The 15,807-nt window shown below is 29.2% G+C and overlaps 2 protein-coding genes across 2 annotated transcripts; both read right to left on the reverse strand.

Moving 5' to 3' along the window:
* Positions 1 to 7,376: 7,376 nt before the first annotated feature.
* Positions 7,377 to 9,593, reverse strand: LOC129319082 (2-oxoglutarate-dependent dioxygenase 19-like). The gene is made up of 4 exons (XM_054964123.1): positions 9,283 to 9,593; positions 8,975 to 9,210; positions 8,562 to 8,889; positions 7,377 to 7,759 (listed from the first exon to the last, which is right to left on the reverse strand). The coding sequence occupies exons 1-4, from the start codon at positions 9,559 to 9,561 to the stop codon at positions 7,514 to 7,516; spliced, it is 1,089 nt and encodes a 362-aa protein (XP_054820098.1). The 5' UTR covers positions 9,562 to 9,593; the 3' UTR covers positions 7,377 to 7,513.
* Positions 9,594 to 10,762: 1,169 nt separating this feature from the next.
* On the reverse strand, positions 10,763 to 14,369 carry LOC129317227 (2-oxoglutarate-dependent dioxygenase 19-like). Its single transcript, XM_054961595.1, has 6 exons — positions 14,314 to 14,369; positions 13,617 to 13,738; positions 13,208 to 13,478; positions 13,032 to 13,066; positions 11,130 to 11,449; positions 10,763 to 11,017 (listed from the first exon to the last, which is right to left on the reverse strand). The coding sequence occupies exons 1-6, from the start codon at positions 14,367 to 14,369 to the stop codon at positions 10,763 to 10,765; spliced, it is 1,059 nt and encodes a 352-aa protein (XP_054817570.1).
* Positions 14,370 to 15,807: the final 1,438 nt, after the last annotated feature.

Raw genomic sequence — 15,807 nt, forward strand, 5'->3', positions numbered from 1 at the left:
ATTCTTTTTGACTCCTTGAAATTCATCTCTCTATCCTTAAGAAAAGTTGTCATTTTTGCTATAAAAATACAACTTATCAGTGACTATATAGATAAGATTAAATTCAGTAGCATTCTCCCCTTGTTTAAGATCATTTAAATCAGCCTGAAGCTTACCTTCAACATTTTTTTGTTCTTGTCAAGTTTGTTAGCACTGTGAAATGGCTTGAGGATGAATGTGAACTAAATTATGCTCTGCACAACTCAGGAAATGGCAAAGAGAAAGCTGCTCTTGCTCGGAGACCAGAATCTTAGGTTGATTCTCATTTATTGTTTTTGAAAAATCTGAGTCACAGGCATTCGATCGGGTTTTTGTTTTGTTTTTAGCATGTACTAGATCCTGCATTCACATAGCATTCCTACATTTAGTTTCAGACACATTTCAATTTTGAACATTACATTTTAGCATGTTCCACATACTGCATCCACATAGCATCTACTTTTTTTTTTTTAAAAAAAAAAATAAAGGCATTTTAGTAAACACATATCAAAATTTATATACCATCAGAGCCGCCCATGACATTTGATAATTATTTTGACATTTCAAGGGACTTCTTGGTAATTTGAATCCCTTTAAATTTCCCAAGAAAACTTCATTATGCAAAGGGAACCAACTTTATGAGATTTACTGTAAAGTTTAGATTTAATATAGATGGTTTAAGTTTAATATTAAAATCCTTAATCCAAACGGAAGTATTTCCTTTTTCTTTCTTTCTTTTTCTTTTACTTTTTCAAAGGAGAAAAGCAGACCTAATTAATTCAAAAACACATCGCAAACGAGGCCGATTAATTAGAAGTTAGAAGCATTAGAAACGGAAGATATATAGTTGAGTTAAAAGTTGAAAAGTGATCTCCAGTTGATCTCCCATGTTGGCAAGCAAGCAATGAGGCAGTCTTCACATTAACCCTGCCATTTGCCATGGTGCTTCACAGCTTCACTTGAAGGCCTTTGATTAAAAAAGTTTTGTTGATCATTCTCAACATTTTTATTTATTAAAGAAATTATTACTTTTGATTTATTTTTTTGCTAAGCGAAATCACATATCTTAATGAGTCTTTATTACATATTTTTTAAATTATCTTTCATAATTTACACTAACAAAAAATGATGCATACTTATGTTGATTAGTATAAGGTATTTCAGTCTTATTTTTTTTTTTAAATTTTCAAACATAATTATTGTAGTTAATCAATTTTCTTATATTATGTAATATTTTGTTCTTTTATATATAAAAATGGAAGGATTACTTTTCTAAGATAAATAAAATTAGCTCAAGAATAATTTTTTTACAATTTTTTAAAATTCTTTAATCAAATTAAATGCATTATAAAGACGACCAAAAAGAGACAAAAGTAATTTAGAAAATCAATCGTAAATGTTTAATTAAATTTTATAATAGACTTTATATTAAAGATCAATGAGTAGGGTCTTACAAATCAAACCATACGAGTGGAAGTATGTCGCGAACTCATACAATGAAAAAGATCAAAGAGCAGCAAATAAGGAAACCTTCAGGTATTGTTTAGCAAAAAAGAAATTACAGCATCTATAAGAAGGAGATATAGTTGAAGAAAAGTGCAGAAAGGACAGTAACAAAAAGGGAAGGTTTAGAGGGAGAAGGAATAACAGAATAGCAGACAAGAGAAGCTTCAGAGAGGCAGAGAGACTTCACAAAATCCATGCATGCCTGTTCCCATTTTCTGGATCCTTTTATCTTCGCCTTTTACCTTTTTGGTTCCTTCCAAGCCCAAATAACTGGCCCATTAATGCACTCTTCATAATCCAAGCCCATATCAATATTAAATTGATTCTGATTCGTTGCAGAGTACTTTGTAGGAAGCCAAATTATATAAATTGCCTTGTAAATAGTTTTTTTTTAGCAAAGTAAATTGGCTTATTACTTTAATTAATTATTTAAGCGAGATAACATGAATTCAGATTAAATTTAAATTGAATATAAAACTAGATTTTACAATTTCCTCATAATAATTCTTATAAAAATATGTCACATGCATGCATGAGTCGGTATTTCTAGTTTATATAGACAATTCATTATGAACATATAAAAATAGTAAAATACTATTTCCTCCATTAAAAATATAAGGCATTTTTAATCTTTCGAGGTGTAATCATTACCTTTTTCTTTTCAAAAGTATTCCTATTAATAATAATTTTATATTTATTGTAGAGTATTTAATAAGAATAAATATAAAAAAAATAAAGTTAGTTTAAAAGTAAGTAACTACTTTATTAGGGGTGGGATTCGATTAAAAATATTTTATATTTTTTAATAGAGGGAGTATAAATTAACCAAATCTTATTTTTAATACTTCATTTGAAATGTCCTCAAGAGAATTCTAAAAATGAATTGAAATGCTTCTTTCAACAACTATCTTTTCTCCCTGGCATTCTTTCTTCTTTCCATGTGTATCTAATTAGATGCAAGTTCATACAATCCACAAATCAAAGAAATGAGCCATATTGTAATGTTTTAAATAAATAATGCATCAGAGATGCTCAATAATATTTGCAGGAACGAGTGTGAAGAAGATCGATTAGCAAACAAGTTGCAAAGTGCGGTAGTCGATTTTTAATAATTGTGGGGAGAGAGTGTGGTGGATGGGACAAGATGCTCTGTAATACTCTCTGCAGTCTGCTTTAGTGGTCGCTTTCTGAAAGGCTAAATGGTTTGGTTAATGAGTCATTGGATTGGTGATAATATTTTATTTTAAATAAAATATCTGAATTCTCTTTTTTTTTTTTTCTTACATGCTAGTGTGCTTTGCTTTTCTATGAGAAAAATATACCTAAATGTCATATAAAAAATTTATTATTAAAAAATCTCATAAAATTCATAAAATTTTTTAAATTTTAAATCCTACACATTTATAAATTGATAAAGAACATTTATAATTTGAAAAAAAAATTGAACTTGATATATAGATTGTTATTTTTGTTTGCAAGTTATAAATCATCTTTGCTCAATTATAAATGCACGTAATTTAAGAATTAAGAGTTTTTTTTTAAATTTTATAAGACCTCTTGATAATAAATTAGCTTTTATGGGATGTGTAATTTTTTCCTTTTCTATAAGCAAAAATAAGAGAAAAAAGACAGAAAAAATAAAAGGCTTGTTTGACAACTTATGTTAAAAATAATTTTTTTATTTTTCAAAATAAAAAAAGTTTGATAATGTATTTTTAGAAAATATTTTGAACAAAATTAAATATGATTTTAAAGAATAGAAAAATAAAAATATTTTTTAATTATTTTAAAATTATTTTACTTAAAAATAAAAATATAAAAAATATATTTTTATTATTTTAATTTCAAAATATATTTTATAATATATTAGTTTTTAAAATAATAAAATAAAAATAATTGTAAATAAGCTCTAATATTATATGATTTCCTCATTTTTAATTGAGTGTTGTTTTTGAAGTTCCTTTTATATTATTTTTTATACTTTTATTATATTCATGCTGATAAAATAAGTAGATATGACTTATAAATAACGTTCAATAATTGAGAAGTGAGAACAAAAAGCAATAGGGAAAGCACTTGCTATGTTTATTTTGGACGCGGACGTTTCAACATGGTTGTAAATGTATCGTACGTATCGGACAAGATGCTCTTTAATAATTGAGAAGTGTCTCACGAAAAAAAAAAAAAAAACAACAAATCTCACCAAAAAATAATAATTGAGAAGTGAGGACAGTGAGCAATATTGAAAAATTGAAAACACATGCTCTAAGTTATTTTTGGACGTTGACGTGTCAACATGCATATAAAATGTATTGTACCTATTTCTGCTTTTTCAATATCATTCAAGTAGCCCCTCCTGTTTTGCAGGTAACACCACCAGAAAAATAGACTTTAGTAAGGTAAATGCCATTTTTCTTGATTAAATTATATTTTAGTGAGAGATTTTATCTCTCATTAAATTTACAGTTAAAAAAACTCATTAAATTTAATGTGGAATCATATTTTTTTCACTAATTAGCATGAAATTTAGCGAGCGATTTAATCCCTCGCTAAAATTAGCGAGAGACTATATACTTAGTTAATACTGTTCAAAATTTGATAACTTTAGCGAGGGATTAGTCTCACTAATCCTTCACTAAATATGCATATATTTAAAAATAATGATGCCACATCACCCATCATGTGTGCATCAACTTGCGACATGTCACCAACAATCTCGTGCCTCATCAATCATCATGTCACTTACCATCTCGTACCCTATCATTCGCCACATGTGCGACATTCATGACATGTAATTGTCCACCTTGCGCCATGTCACTTGCTCCTTACCATATCAAATATTTATTATATTTATGCCAAAGTCAAGACTTAAACCTTTGACTTCATACCTTTCAAGCCTTGTACTCTTCTTTTTTGTCAGTTAAACTGAAAGTCACTTACAGCTATTATATAAGAAATTAAATATATATTATTTAATTATATAAATATATGAAATAAAATATTTTAAAAACACACACATATATATGTATTAAATTTTATTTTTCATTATTAATATGTTAAAAATATTTATATTTTATTTAAATTATTCTTTATATTATATTTTTAATAAAATATTATTTTCTTAATGAAAATCAACTTAAAATAAATAAAATATTAAATAATTTTATTATGAATATTTTATTTAATTTTTATATTTAATTTTTATTTTAAATGAAAATAATTAAATATATAATTAAAATTTATTATCAAAAGTTAAATTTTTTTTACAGTAAATAGTTAGCGATAGAATCCTTCACTAATTATTTTATTTTAGAGAGGGATTGACAGTCTCTTGCTATTTTTTTCACTAATGGATAGTCCCTTATTATTTTTCTGGCTAATTGTCTTATTTTAAAGAGGGATTGGTGGTCCTTTACTAATTCTCTTATTTTAGAAAGGGATTCACAGTTTTGCTATTTTCCTCACTAATTTTAAGTTAAGTTATGAAATTAACATCTCTCGCTAATTTCCTTATTAATTTGGTATTTTAAAGAGGAATAGATGATCCTTCACTAAATTTTCTCACTAATTTATATTTTTTTAGTAGTGTAAACTAGTTAATCACCTGTGCATTATATGATATGTTATTTTTACAAATCCTTTAAAGTGATAATTAGTACATATTAATTATTTATATCAATAAAAAGATATAATTTTAATAGAAAGAGTAAAAATGTTTTGTTTTAATAATTTTAGGGAGAAAATTACTTCAACAAAAACTTTAAGATATAGGTGCTTCTCGAGAAATACATCAAGGAAAAAAATATACTTGAGCTCAAAATTAAACCTCATAATAGGTGAATCTTAAGGTTTTGAAGTAACACACAATATATATATATATATATATTTTACTGTTTACCTATTTATGATAATTAGGATCAGACGTCGTGTTTCGTTTTACGTTGAGTGGCGAGTAACAAAAGTAGAGAAACTGGCCAATCAATGAGCAATGTCGGAGTTTGTAACCTCGATACTGATAATGTGAAATGAATGGGTGGTCACCAGAAGTCTCTAACAATGACATGTTGTGGGCGTTGTGCATTATCTGCAGGAATCATGAACCTGACAATTCTTTGTCCTGATTCTGTAACCGTGGCTGTGTCTGAGTCTAAGAGTTTTGTGGACGATAGACTCTCAATGATTGAGACACGCATGAGTCGTACGTTTTTGGATGCTGAAAACTGAAAAGTGAAAAATAATAATCACGAAAATGCACTAGATTATCCTCCCTCTCATGTAAGTATATAAAATAAAATTATAAATGTGAAAAATTGTCACACTTAAAAATGAAATAAGAGTTGGACCCATGGACTGCCTGTTCAGGCTTATCTTATATAAAAGTTTGAATTTAAAAAAAATGATAAATTATAAAAAATTAAATTTTGAAGCTCAACCCTGCTATACCTTTAAAAAATGAATTTGTGCTTAGACGGTTTAAGCTTATTTTTATTTTATCCTTAAAAAATAAAATATTTTAAATTTTGTTGGTCTAAAATATTTTTAATTTTTAAATTGGATTTAAACTTTAGGATATGTTTATACTTTAAAATGATAATTTTTATTATTTATTTTTAACTTTTGAACATTATAATTTGCATTCTTTTTAAAAAGTGATATATTATAATTGAAAATTTTAACTTTTAAAAATTTAAAAAATAAAAAAAATAAACGAGCTTGCAGGTGATACTGAGTTTCGTAAATAATGGCCGGCATTAGAAAATGATCAATTTTGGAGGAATTGGGCTTGTCGGCCTGCCTTTCGACTCCACACCTTTAAATACCTTGTGAATCATGAACCTCAATCTTATAAACTAAATTATTTTTCTTTATAAACATGGATGACTTATTTCTTTTCTACATCTTGATCATTCTATTTTTATCTTTAAAGTAAAATATTTTAACCACCCTTTCATTTTTCCTTAATTACATAAACATTTCCTCAATTTTAAAAACATAAAATTTAGTCCAATTTGTTAACTCTGTTAAGAGTATCCTAAATAGATTCTAAAAATTTATTGTTAAATTAAAATTTATATTGAAACAAATTTTATTTACTAATTTACCTCTCAACCTAATAAATTATAATTTAAAAATTTAAAATTTAAATTATTTATATGATCTCTTAAACTTGTATCATTTGATGTTATGTGATGAGTAAAAATATATGAAATATGTTTTTAGCTATGTCAAAAAATAGATAAACAAAATTCAGTAAATTTGATAAAAATTAATGTTATAAAATTTCATAATATAATAAAAAATAAAATTTTTATAACAATAAATTTTTTTGGATAATATAGATTTTGAGATAATTCTTATGTTAAAGAGGGTCATTTTAGTGAATTTAAAAGTTAAAAAGTTAAAATTAACGGTCAATAGATAGATAGAAATGAAATTTCAAATGTCCAAGAAGAGTTTGTATAATATATACTATAATTTTTTTAAAAAATTATATGAATTTTTTTAACAAAGAAAAGAAGTGTAAGTAACTATGACATAATAGACAGGTGATTGCTATATTCCACTCTTGTCTTCATTTCTTTAACTTGTTCGTTTGTTTGATGCTCTTATCCAATAACAACCAAGCCGCCCCTAATTGTGAATTGATAAGGGACCTACGCACGCGCAAGTTGATTTTGAGTTTTTGACGTTTACATACATTGCCTCTTTCTTTTTCTTTTGTTGTTGTTGTTGTTGAGCATATTATTACTTTTACTATATCTTCTTATATATAATCACATTTTTTCTTCTTTGACACTCTTATAAGTTAAAACTTGCCCTATGAAATTAATACACATAACAAATGAATGGTCTTTAAAACAAACACAACTTAATATCAATCCATCATCTCCCCATCACACAAAATCTATAAGCATATAAGCTATACCTAGACATGCAAAAACTCAAGTCGTAGTTAAGATCCATAGAATATTACATCATCAGTTTATAATTAATTATTAATACGAATGATATCCAATCCTCTCTTATTGGCAATTCTGGCCTCATGTTGAACTTCAAAATAGTCCTTGTACTTGATTGTCTTATAAATTGGTTGTTCCTTCTCAAGTAACTCAGGTGCAGGACCAGTTTCATTCTCTAGTGAAGGACCATTACCTAGTGCAAAAGTAACCCTTGTGTGTCTTTCATTCGCCACTGCTCTGTGCCTAATACTCTTGTACCTTCCATTTGTCATACTCTAATAATATATTCCACCAAAAACACAACAAAGAAAGCCAAGCTAGGGTTAGAAGATGAGAGGTGGTTAAGTTAACTAATTATGAGTAAAATACTTTAAACCCCCTTCTATTTTACCTTAATTATAGCCTCTTTTCTATTTTTAAAACTTATACAAACCTCTCCTAGAATTAGTATTACAAAATGCATACCTTCCTCCTATTTTTAAAACTTTGCTTTCATCTATTCAAGTGTTAGTTGATTATTAAGTAACATATGTTTGACCAAAAATTCCTCTCTTTAAACATATGTTATCTAAAATCCATTCTTAAGTTACCCCAAAAAATTAATGGATATTTTTTTTACCCTTTTTAATTCATATTTTAAATTTTTTTGTTAGGAAAACTAGTTTATTTAGTTTTTTTTAAAAAAGTTGGCTAAAATAATATTTTAAACACATATCAATATAATTTATTTTTATTTTTATAATTTTAATTCACTATTTATAAATCATTTATTTAAATATTGTTGTACTTAATTATTTAAAATTCCTTAAATTTGGGAGAGTATAGACCAAGGGAAAATTAATGATTTTAATTTTTAAATATAATTATAAATAAAAATTAAGAATTTTAGTTTCTTTAACAAATACTCCTAACAATATTAAGAATTTGACTAAATGGAGGTTTTGAAAATAGAATAGAGGTTGCTATAATTTTAACAAAATGAAATAGAGGTAAGTGTAAATAATTATTGACCGATACAATGTAAAAATGTAGAAAATGGATATACTAGATTCAACATGTTTGAAAAGTTGAAATAACCTCAAGTTGATCTCCAATGTTGACAATTATGCAGTTAGGAAGAGGGTTGACATTGACCCATTTGCCATCGTGCATGACTTGAAGGCCATTTATGTCATTTTGAATGAGAAGTGTCATCAAGCCATTATCATTATGTGGAGGCAACGCTAAAACGAGGTCTGGTTGAGGACATGGAGGATACAAGTTGACTTGACAAGTCTGATAACTTGAATCATAGTCTGTGTACTCAATAATGGCATTGGGTTGTAACCTTAAACTCTCTGATACTCCTTGAAGCAAAATCCTCAACACCTCCCTGATTTTCCTACTGTACTCGAATGCAAGCTCGCTACAAAGAACAAAAACCAAGGTATTCAATGAAGAAGAGAGAGAAAAAAGAAGAAGGTGATGATGATGAAGTTCTTGAAACATACGAGAAACCAGGAGGCTTGTGAGGGAAATTGAAGTTAGGATGTGTTTCAACTTTAAGATAATCTCTCCAATAATGAACTTTCTCTCCATGAGGAAGAGCACTAGTGCCATATCTTATGGGTGTGATCAATTCTTCATTTGCAAGCTCCTTCTTCTCCTCAAAAGACAAGTTGTGAAACTCCATGGACATGTTCAGTAGATCCTTCATCAGCTTCTTCGAAATCCCATGATTTATGATCTGGAAAGTGATGTATCCAAGTACTAAATACCACTTCTAAACCTTGGGTTAAGGAAAAGGTTGAAAATTTACCATGAAGAAGCCCCATTCTTTGCAGACATTGCCGAGATCTTGAACGGTGTTCGCATGGATGTGAGGGTCGTCGGAGGTGAGGAGAGCGAAGTTAATGACAGGGATGGAAGCAGCAAGGTCGTCTTCTACAACATCTTCACGAAGCTCAGTGATAGAGTAGTAGGTGGAAGGGATTGAAATGGCATTGTTTGATTCAATGAAAGCTTTAACGCTTGAAATATGAGATGCTTGAAGCTCTTGGGGCTTTGATGAGGAAATAGTAACTACTGATGAAGCCATGTGAATAAAGGTTGAAGCTATTGTGATTAGCTAGAAATGAAAGCAAAGGGAATAATAAGTTCATATATAGATTAGATTATAGATATATATATATAGAACATTGCAGGGTTGATGAAGAAGTGAAGATTGGGGGCGAAGTGAAAAGAGAAAAGAGACAAGACAACTAATACCTTGGTTAGTAAATTAGAATTGGAGTTATGGAAAGGGAATAAGAATGATAATCTTACAACATAAAATTCTTGAATTTGTAAAATTATTTGAATTAATATTTGCAAATTATTTTTTTAAATTTTTTTTATTGAAACCTAACGACTATTAATTTAATGTTTTGAGACTTAACTATTATTCATCTTGATACATGTTGGGCAAGAAAGACTAATTATTATTCCAATTATTATCACTGTGAGAGTGTTTTGGATAGAGTATAATTTATGGGTAACATTAACAATAAGGTTTTGAATTTAGCATTAATTTTTTATAGTGAAAAAAAGATAGGTTTTAAATAAGGTTTGACTCTTGATTAGATGCATGATTGAATGTTTTAATTGTAATTTGCAAGATGTCAAAAGGGTATGTGTAAGGGAACTAGGCAATGCAGGCCTTTCTTTATTTGGGTCCTAAAAAAAGGGAATGAGCTCATAGAAATAAATGCTTGCAAGCTTCACAACCCAAATATGATAAATTAATGTTTAAATTTTTGTTAGAAGAGGTGTTCATATTTAATACCCAATAATGCCTCGAACAGGATTGCCTCTAATAAAAAAAAAGGTTCAAGCATCAAAGCCTATTCATTGAATCAAACGATACCATGTGTATAAAGACTCTGATATTCTTTAATCATATAAAGTCTGTGTAACTAGAGAAAGATGTGCATGTAATAGAAAATCTCATGTAAATTGTAATATATGTGGCGTATTGTGTCTATCTTTTTCTAGTTTTTTTTTGGTGAGGGTGTGGGATTTAATTACCATTTTCAAGAGAGATTAATTAATACCATACAGAAATGGGTTTATGAAAATAACCTGGATTAGCCTCCTAATAGTGTGTTAATTTAAACAAACATACATGTTGGAAATAAGACCAAAACCAACATTCTGAATGAGAAATCACATTAAAAGAAATGCCACTTTTAAAAGTTGAAGAGGTTGGATTAATCAATCAAACATTAATTTACTTTACAAAACTTGGTTGAAAGGTGTGATCAGTTTGCAACATTATGCAGATAAATCATATCCAAGCCTCTCTTGTCAACAATTCTAGCCTCTTGTTGAACTTGTAAATATTCCTTATAGTTGATGCTCTTGAACAATGGCTTTTCCTTCTCTAACAGCCCTATTGCAGGCCCTATTTCTTTATCAAGAGTTGGTCCATTCTTTAGTGCAAAACTTAGCCTTGAGTCTCTTTCATTCACCACTACTCTGTGCCACATGCTCCTATACCTTTTGTTACTCACAATCTAATTAATCAATTCAAAAACACATAGCAATCAAATAAGGCCATTAATTAATTAGAAGCTAGAACCATCAAAAATAGAATATGCATGGTTGAATTAAAATTTGAAGAGCGACCTCAAGTTGATCTTCAATGTTGGCAAGTAAGCAATGAGGTAGAGGATTCACATTAACCCATTTGCCATAGTGTTTCACTTGAAGGCCTTTGATTCTATTTCCAATAAGGAGGGTCAGCAAGCCATTATTAGAATGAGGAAGCAACCCTAAAGTAAGGTTTGGTTGAGGACATGGAGGATATAAGTTCACTTGACATGTTTGACGGCTTGATTCAAAACCTGTGGACTCAATAATGATGTTGGGTTGTAATCCTAAGCTCTCTGATATTCCTTTTAGCAAAGTCCTTGCCACATCTTTGATTCTCTTATTGTACTCAATTACTCAAATGCAATCTCCCATAAAAAATTAAAAAAAAGTAATTCAATGAAAATGCCATATTTGCAATCAAAATATAACTTTGACACTACTTGTTAAAGCTTTGAGAGATTTTCTTATGCTCTTCATATTGTTGAGCAAGAGGATTCATATAAGTGTGAGTTGACATTGCTATTTAACCAAAACTTTTATGATGTTAGATTCATGTATCTATTCATATAAATATGTTTTGTGTAGGACTTTAATTTAATTTAAAACAAATTGGATTTAAGCTAAGTCCTCTACAATTTAGATGTACATATGAATTTTTATGAAGTTTTCATTTTGTAATATTTTTCATGATTCTATTTTTTTTATAACATATAAAATATTTTTTCTGATCTTTAAAAAAGCAAACTTTATTAAAATTCATAGATCTTAATTTTAGAAGATTTAAATTCTTAAGATTTTTTTCCTAGTAAATTTATAAGTCACTTTTAACCATCTCACTGAAATTAAGGAGATGTCATTAAATTATTGGTGTTTTCTAAAAAGAAAGAAATTTCTCAATTTAACTTCATTAAATGAAAAATTTTTAAAAACACTTTTTTGTTCTAAGAGAATTTCAGTTAAGTACCTTTGTAGAAACTTAATTTCAGGTGGGTTAAATTTTTTTTAAAATTTCAATTTAATTCAAGGGAAAAAATTCAAAAGAATTTCGTCGGTAAAAAGATCAAAATACCCTCCACGTATTGTGCAGAATCACTAGTTGTTAATTTTCTTAATCCACTTATTAATTTACGAATATGAATTACAAATTAAATGAGTTGATATGTCAATAATTATATAATACTTAACATAAATTTTTTAATTATAAGCAGCAAAATTAGTTGTCAAATTATAAATTATACTTGTTAATTTACTAACATTAGTTGTAACTTACTGATAGGTTTTGTAATTTACAAACATCAATTATAATTTACTGACAAGTCTTGTAATTTTTTACAACTGATGTTAGTACATTAAAAAGTAAAGTTAGCAAAATTAATAATTAATGTTACTGATTGTCTGGTAAATGAATGCAATTTACAAGTGATATTGGTAAATTAACAACTGTAGTAAGAAAGTTAATAACTAGTGATTCTGCATAACAAATAAAGGATATCTTGGTCTTTTCATCGGTGAAGTTCTTTTGACTTTTCTCCCCTATACTGAACTGAAATTTAAAAAAAAAATTTAGACTCACCTAAAATTAAGTCTCTATAGAAGTACTTAATTGAAATTATCCCTTTTGTTTTTCATGCTACTTTTAGCTATCTTTTTAGGTGAAGCAACTTACAAAAAGGCAGAGATGCAAATTTAGCTATCACCAACTATTTTTATAAAAGCACTGGATACATATACTATAAGGTGATACAAAATAAATTATGAAATATTAAAAACAAAGCCTGGGCGGCTACTATTAGTTTTGAACAGATGGATGTTTGTTTGACCAAATTATTTGACTACCAAATCACATGTCTCCTCCTCATTTGATCCCTCTTTCTTCTTTACCTTTCTCTCCTTCCCCCTTCTCAATTGGTTATCCATTCTATAATCTTGAACAACTTGCGTATTTTCCTAGCAACAGTTCCAAATCAAGGCTAAAAGAGCACTCACAAAGTAAAATCCGATTATAAGAATTCCCAATGAAGGAAAAGATTGAGAGTCCAGTCGAGGAAGAAGTCAAAGATGCTGTCCACGCCTCCACAATTCTCTTCTAAACTCCAAAACTAATAAAATACGAGTCATCAACAACATCACTGCCATCCTCAACTTCGTTGCCTTCCTCATTTCCATCCCCATCATTGCAGCCATCAATTGGCTTGTTGAGAACTTGATAATGAGTGCATTCAAAACTTCTACTGGCTTTCTCATCCTCCTCATTTCCCTCGTTAGTTTCATTGACTCTTATTGGAACAAGCAGGGCCTCCATACCCTTTTCCTTTTCTCTATGGCTGTCCTCATCACCATCCTCCTCATTTTCCCCTTCGTTGCCACCTAGCCCGATGGAACCTATCACGCTCTTGGCAAGCTTATTGTAACTGATCTCTAGATTTTTCTATTTCCTCTGCTTCTTTGACAAATTCTAATCCGTTGTACCTATAGCATCCTACTCCCTTCCTTGCACAGAAATTGGGTCTCCTTATGAACCATATTCTTTAGGAAATGTGGTTCTTGGCTTTTGGGTTTCACTGCTTGAAACTACATCGCCGGAAGTCACTGATGGTAGACTAAGAAACGAGGAAGAGAGAGAAGAGTGTGAAGTGTGGGTCCTATAATTTTGAAAAGAAACGTCTGTTTGTTAAAAATTAATGGTCAGTTCTCCATACTCCATTTTTTATAGTTGTTAATTTATTCTGTACCACCTCTAGGCTATCGAATTTTCTTAAAAAAATAGTTAGTCACTAAATTTATATTTTTACCCAAAAAAAACTACAAATTGTTTTTAGAAGATAATTTATACATAAAACTAGAGGGAGTAAGAGAAACAGGGAAAAAACAAAGAGAAATGTTGAAATTGAAGGTATACTTGTAATTAGGGGGCTTGTGAGGGAAATGAAATTCAGGAAAAGTTGTGAGTTTGAGATAATCCCTCCAGTAATGAACCTTCTCTCCATAAGGAAGGGAGCTGGTTTCAAATTTGATGGGTGTGATCAATTCTTTGTTGGAGAATTCCATCTTCTCCAGCGGCAACTTGTGAAACTCCAGACTTCTTTATCACATCCTCCATTAGTTCCTCTGAAATCCTGTGTTTTGTAATCTGGAAGTGACATGATCAATTTAAGAACGTACATTTAGGAATCTTATTGCAATGAAAATCTTATGATCATCAAAACATAATTATTACCATGAAGAAGCCTCATTCTTTACAGGCACGACCAAGTTCTTGAACGGCGTGGGCATAGATTTGAGGATCTTGGGAGGTGAGGAGAGAGAAGTCAATGACGGGAATGGAAGAAGCAAGCTCGTCTACAGCATCATCATCATGACGACGATCAGTGAGAGAGTAGCATGTGGAGGGGATGGGATCATGGGAATGTGGCCGTTTAATTCAATGAAGTGTTTGATGCTCCAAACAGCAGAAGCTTGATGAAGCTTTTGAGGTTTTGATAAAGGAATAGTAATAGAAATAGGTGAAGAAGCCATGGATGAGAATTGGACTGTTTGAAGATAGTTAGATACTGCGAATAGAAATGAAGCAAGAAAAGCAATAAAAAAATAAAAAACAATAATTACAGATTGGAATAATACAGGATAATAATGGAGGAATGAGTGAGAAGAAGATGTGGAGACAAGTAACAGGTGGGGTAGTCGAGTTTTCATAACTGTGGGGAGAGAGTGTGGAGGCAAACATACTCTGTAATAATTGACAAGTGGGAATAGAGAGCAACGGTGAAAGCATGTGCTCTGGTTATTCTGGACATTAACAGGTAAACCATAACAACTGTTATGAGTCCTACCTAGATTAAAAAAAAAAGTTTATAAGTTTAATGCCTCTTTTAATCAACAGATTAGTTTCGGGTTAAATGATATTTTTGTCTTTTCAACTATTTATTCAAGAGCATTTGTCATTATAAACTTTCATGTAATATAATTTCACTCTCCCAACGTTTAAAAATGGTGTATTGAGCACATTAAGGTTAACTTAATCATTAGTTAATTTAAAAATTATAAAAAAACAATCTTAAAAATTACAGAAAATGACTCATAAAATTACACATAAAAACTATAAAAAAATTAATATTAATTAAGTTTCCTAAATTACATATTTATGACTTTGACCAACCATTATTTTAAGGACGTAATTGATATTCATTTTCCTATAAGGTACTTATTTTTAAGGTGAATAAAAAAAGTTGAAAAATACTCTTTACAAGTCAAGATGCAAATTTTATTTATTTAAAAAATTGTATCCTTTAAAACTCTTCAATCTAAATTTTATCATTTATGAAGTTACAGTTCTTAGACATTACTTTCCCCCCAAGAGAATAGTACTTGGAGAACTGGAGGAGGGAATATGTGCTTGTGCTTGTGGGACTTTAATATCATACGTTGATACTGATCATATATATATATATATATATATATATACACGGTTGGATTTTCAAAAATGTTGAAGTCATTTCTGAGGAAGAGAGAAATAAACTTACGTTTCGGCATTTGGACTTTGTTTTTCCGGATATTAAGTAGATTACATACGCTATAAGAAACGAAATCACAAAAGGTCTACAAAGTCAAAAAGGGTCCAAGCCCAAATAACAAAATTTCCACCAAAAAAAATCCCCAAGGCCCTAGGGAAAAAAAAAAAAGAAAGAAAACTACAAATACCTAAACATCAACC

This window comes from Prosopis cineraria, unplaced genomic scaffold (genome assembly GCF_029017545.1).
Source record: "Prosopis cineraria cultivar Desert tree isolate PC_DT_omini unplaced genomic scaffold, ASM2901754v1 PC8, whole genome shotgun sequence".
NCBI lineage: Eukaryota > Viridiplantae > Streptophyta > Magnoliopsida > Fabales > Fabaceae > Prosopis > Prosopis cineraria.